The 5,857-nt window shown below is 38.5% G+C and overlaps 1 protein-coding gene across 2 annotated transcripts in view; it reads right to left on the reverse strand.

The window, feature by feature from the left end:
* Nucleotides 1-5,857, reverse strand: part of ALKBH1 (alkB homolog 1, histone H2A dioxygenase) — a 22,090-nt gene that overhangs the window by 1,117 nt on the left and 15,116 nt on the right. For both annotated transcript variants that reach the window (XM_006778833.2, XM_015558036.1), the window contains exons 4-5: nucleotides 3,613-3,703; nucleotides 1,978-2,171 (exon numbers count right to left, since the gene is read on the reverse strand). In XM_006778833.2, the coding sequence (XP_006778896.1) occupies nucleotides 1,978-2,171; nucleotides 3,613-3,703 (285 nt within the window). The remainder of the gene's footprint in view (nucleotides 1-1,977; nucleotides 2,172-3,612; nucleotides 3,704-5,857) is intronic.

Consider the following 5,857-nt stretch of genomic DNA (forward strand, 5'->3'; position numbering starts at 1 on the left):
CATTATTTTCTAATTTCAACTTGATACTTATTAATTGTAAATCTTCCCTTTTTTGGGGGGTAAAATCTTCCTTTTTAAACTGTTCTATGATCCTTTCCTTTTGGCTTGTGTCTATAAGTGGCCAATCCATGATCTGCTACTTAGACTTATAGCCCACAGGATTATGGTGAAATAAAATATGAAGCAGTTAAATAAGCAAAATAAGCTTTTTTTAAAAATCCTTACCTGAGGATAGATTCATTGATTTTTAGAGAGACGGGGAGGGGGAGAAAGAGAGAGAGAGAGAGAAATATCAAACGCCCCCCAACTAGGGAAAAACCCCGCAACCTACGTATGTGCCTGGGCCGGGAATTGAAACTGAGACCTTTTAGTGTAGTGGAGGACTTGTCAACGAACTGAGCCCCACCAGTCTGGGAAGAATTTATTTTTTTTGTTTTGTTTTTAAAACTGATTTTAGAGAAAGAGAGACGGAGTGAGACAGGCAGGCAGATAGAGAGAAAAAACAACAACAAAGCATTGATCAGTTGCCTCCAGTACACTCCCCACCGGGGATCAAATCCATAATCTGCGTATGTGCTCTGACTGGGAATTGAACCCACCACCTTTTGGTGTACAGGACAATGCTCCAATCAACTGAGCCACACCAGCCCGGGACGGAAGAATTTAGTTTTAATATTACCCATATAAGTTTTATTGATGATTCTGTAAGATTCAAGTCTTTCAATAAAATTAAAGTAGTCACCCTTTATCCAGTTTCACTTCCTGCAGTTTGTTACCTGTGGCTGACTGTGGTCCGAAAATATTAAATAGAAATAAACAATTCCAGAAATAAACTATTCAATAAACAATTCATAAGTTTTAAATTGCATGCCATTCTGCCTTATTTTACTTACTAATGGCTCCAAAGAACAATAGTGATGATGGCAATTCAGATACACTAAGAGAAGCCATATAGTGGTTCCTTTAAGTGAAAAGGTGAAAGTCTTGACTTAAGGAAAGAAAAAGAACTGTTGCTAAGATATGCAGTCAGAATGAATCTATCCGTGAACTAGTGAAGAACGAAAAAGACTTTTGTGCTAGTTCTGTTATTGCCCTCAAACTGCAAAAGTTACCGCCACAGTGCCTGGTAAGTGTGTAGTTAAGATGAAAAAGACATCAGATTTGTGGGTGGAAGTCATGAACAGAAAATGTGTTCTGACCAACAGCAGTGCGTTGCACCCAAAAGCACTGAGCCTATACAAAGACTTCAGCAAGGCTCCCATGAAACTAGTGACCACATTCACGTAATTTTTACTACAACGTATTGTTATAATTATTCTACTTTATTAGTTATTGTTAATCTCTTACTGTGTCTAATTTATAAATTAAACTTTATCATAGGTATGTATGTATAGAGAAAAAAAGCATATGTACCGTTTGGTATTATCTGTAGTGTCAGGTATCCCCTGAGGGGGTCTTACTTAGGATGTATCCCCTGTGGATAAGAGGGGACTATTGTGTTTAAGTTCTTTACTGTATTTATCACTCCTGTTCACTTTAAAGATAAGGTAATAATAAAAAATTCTGTTCAGGCACTTTCTCAGTTGGAATCAGGGGCAGTACTTTGCACAAATGTAAAGTTATGCTTAGGGAGACAAGAGGAGTAAGCTGTTCAGGCTTTTGTGCTTTTGCTTTTCTCTATTCCAAAACAGATGTATGGCCTTCCCTCTGCCTATTCCACTGACACGATACCTCTCATTACAAAAGGCAGACTCCATGCATCTTAAACAGAAATATTAACTGTAATCTGGCCATGATTCTTAAAGTATTAGGCTAATTTTACTTATGATGCATTGTTAAAATACCCAGAAGTGAAAGATTATAGAGTCCAGCCATTTTTTTTAAGTTTAATGTTTTTATTTTATTTTAGTTCAAAAATGCTTTAAAAAATGGAATGAGATGATAAAACATAATACCAAATCCCCAGAACTAACTTACCTGAATGACAGCAGGGGTTTGGAGTGATCTAGTTCAGATTTGTCCACGTGAATTCCCAGTGTAGAATCTAATCGGTAGTAATTCAGGATACCTGCTTCTGCTTGGAAACCCTCAAATCCACAGGCAGCAGCTACTTGCTCTGAGAGGAAAGCCAGGTCAGAAGGGAAAGGTGTATAATGATCTGCTGAGTATTTCTTTAATAAAAGTAGGGAAAATAAGAAAAATAAACAATGATCTCAGGAAAGTAAAAAACTGTCCTATAAGATTAATTACCACTTAAAAATCATCCCGCCTACATGCAATATTAGCATGGCATGATTCAGTCATCCATATTTTGAATGGCTCATTATTAGATTACCGGATGCCTCAAAATATGGATGAATAAATCATGCTATTCTAGCACTACATCACCTATGCTATAATGAAATAATTACTTCTTTTGAGCGTGAACCCTCTCCAAGCTGTCTATGCACTATTCTTTCTTCTCTGATTATTCAGTTTTTGATAATTTTCACTCCATGTTTTTCTTAGTAAATGAGGCCCATTTTGAGGTTCTTGGAGAATAACAATGTCAACAATAAAAATAATATAAAAAACAATCAGCTAACATTTATTGTTAATGCATTTAACTGCTTAGGACAGGCACTGTTGTAATCACTACACAGGCATTAATCATTTAATTATCACAACTACCATCAAGGTAGGTACTATCCTTGTTGAAGGCATAATTCAAACCCAGGTTGTCTAACCTGAAGAAAATCATGTGGCCATTTCCCCAAATACAGTTAATCTAGTTTTCCATTACTTGGCATTACTAAAACATAAGAGTTTTATAATGAACATTTTTTGGCAACACATCATTATTTTGATCAGTTAATATACTTATTAATAAGCTGGGTTGACTGTAACTATAGAGCTTTTAGAAAGTAACTGGTTAGAAGCAAGGTGGTCTATTCCATTCTGTTTTATTCAGTTTACTCTCAGAATTAGTCTTTTTACTTGGTGGCAAATATCTCATTGAGACAAGAGGCACTGCGCTGCCACTGATAAAGGAGGCATTCTGTGAAGCACAGAGGTCAGGAAAAAAACTACCTCAAACAAAACAAAACAAAGCAAAAACACACAACCATGAGATTTTGTTAATTTTAGGACATTCTTTCCCATCTCTCTCCTGCTCAGACCTTATGTAGCAGGCAGTGGTATTTAGATTCTGAAAGTCCTTTTGTGAATTGATGAGAACACCAGAAGTATAGGGATCCACTTTTATTCCAGGAAGATATTACATAGAAAATAAATGCTCAATAATAAACAACGGAAATAAAGATCATAATTGACAACTGCTCTTGAGTATAGTATAAAAAAAATCGATATCCTTGAAACCTACTTAGAGAAAACACAGATAGTCTTTGATAAAATAACATAATGTGAGAGCATATGAAAAAGAAATTTTCTCTTAGTAAATTATCCATGTCTCTTGAGATACTGTATCAAGGGGATTTTAGGAGGGAATAAATAAGAGAGATGCTTCCTGAAATAGATAATATGATATTGTAAGCTTGGCTAGGAAGAAATCCCACTATGTGTGCCCAAGAAGCATAAAAATGGAAAATGGAATTAGCAAGAAAATTTGAATACCTTACTGTCCCAGTTATAATGGTAGCCTAGGGTCACCCATCGCAGTTTCTCAAGTAAGCTTCGGGGTCTCCGTTTATTCACTTCTTTATATCTGCAAAAATTAGAGGATTTATTAAGATATATTCATCGTAAATGGCAACAACAACTGTTTGTATGGACCCCTAGGATCCAAATTTTTGTATCCTATGGAATAAGCTGTTAGCCAAGGTCTCGACAGGGGAAATTAGAACAGAAAAGTGAGTTGACCAAGAATATAATATTAAAAAACACCTGGCCAGTGTGGCTCAATTGTTGAGCATTGACCCATGAACCAGGAAGTTACAGTTCGATTCCCAGTCAGGGCACATGCCCAGGTTGAGGGCTCCATCCCCAATAGGGGGTGTGCAGGAGGCAGCTGATTCTCTCTCATCACTGATGTTTCTATTGTTCCCTCTCCTTTCATCTCTCTGAAATGAATAAAAACATAAAACAAACACAAGGTGACCAAGAAGGCTCAGTGCCGACAGAGCTGCCATATCCACCCATAGGAATGCAGGGAATATTTTGGCTTCTAACCTAACTTTAAATCTTTATCCAATCATCTAAAAGAATGTTTTCAAGCAAGTATGACCCTAATTATTGGTTCTTACTGCCAACAGAAATGCTATGCTCCCTGCCCCTGCTGCTCCTCCAGGTACTAGCAGGATGATGGATGGGTGGGCTGGTCACCTTCTTCCCTGGTGAATGTGCCCACATAGCAGCTTGCTCAATTTCTGTCATGGCTAAATGCTTTAGGTAAGTGTTGGCATTTCTCTCAGCAATCATGTTGCACAGCACTGCTTCAGCCAAACCCTAACTGTAGAAATAAACTCCTGTCCCGCTTGTCCACTCTCTGTGCAGTGGCTAGTTTGGGTGTCAAAATTAAGGACTGGTATTTTTTTTCTTGCCTCAAGGGACATTAGTGAATCACTGTGAAAACAAAAGTACTCAGGACATAAAAAGTCTAAAGTTGTTTATTTAAAACACACACACAAAACAAACAAAAAACCCTTTAAAATCCTATGGCAGGTATTTTTTTTATTTTTTACAGGCTTGGGAATTGTATCTTTCACAACTATGAATATTTCCCTCCATAACCACCGCTTTCTGTCCCCAAGTTCCATCTCTAGTCTCTAGAACTCCATTTTTTTTCTGTATTTGAGTGCTTTCAGTTTGTCTCCTTTCTCAACCTGAATCTCCTGGTTAATCACTGCAAATGAACATCAAATTTTATCTTAATTGCTAACATCCTTCTGCTATTTTGCAAATATTTAGTCTTATCTAATCTTTTGCCTTTTGCTTTGAACCTTCACCATTCATCTCAAGTTCTCAGTCCTTATTCCCTTCTAGGACACTGAGAACAGCAGTCTGATGAAATTGATACTGTTGTAATTAGCTAGTTATTAGTAATAAGAAAGGAGCGAAGAGAAGGGCAGACATATAGGCACGTCCCCTGCAAAACACCAGGGGAGGGATCCAACGAAGGGAAAACAGATGTATGTCCAGTAAAGTTGGGATGACATAGGGAAGGTACTTGCCTGTCACACCTGGGGATAGAGACGATTAGCCAGAATGGGCATGGCCATTGCAAGCACACTGAAATTTGGGATAGCAGTGAAGGAAGAAGTTCACTCTTGCTTCCTCTTGGCACACTTGGCTCAGGGCTCATGCTTGGCTTTCCTGTGTGGCCCACGGCCATGCGGACCCTCACACGCAATAGACTAATGGACTGCAACTAGCCTGATGCTGAACTGGACCCGGCTCCAACTTGGAAAGGAAACTGGACACTGGCTCTGATTTCAGCTCTAGTGAAATCCCAGCTATGCTTCTTCCATGACTGGACTAAGGGTAATGGGACTTTGGAAATTCAGGGGTGTAATTCCACAAAAATAAAGCTGTCTATCATATCTCATCCTCTGTAGGGCCCTCCGGAAATGCTTATTCCAGCAGCACCCCAGGAACCCCACTCCCATGAACACCAAGAGGAGACGAGGCATTTTTTGTGGTAACAAAATGATCCAGTGAACAATTTCAATTTTCCTCCCCTACACTTCTAAACTTTTCAAAATCTTTACTCCATCCTTCCCTCCTGGGGAAGCATTGGAGTGGTCCCACTTCTTTCCACAAAGGCTAGCTTTCCAACTTGACCTCTCCATATCTAAGCAATAAAACCCCAATAAAAACTCAAGTCTGTCTATGCCCTGCTTTCCTCTGCCCCGTATCTCTT

Source organism: Myotis davidii, unplaced genomic scaffold (genome assembly GCF_000327345.1).
Source record: "Myotis davidii unplaced genomic scaffold, ASM32734v1 scaffold309, whole genome shotgun sequence".
Taxonomy (NCBI): domain Eukaryota; kingdom Metazoa; phylum Chordata; class Mammalia; order Chiroptera; family Vespertilionidae; genus Myotis; species Myotis davidii.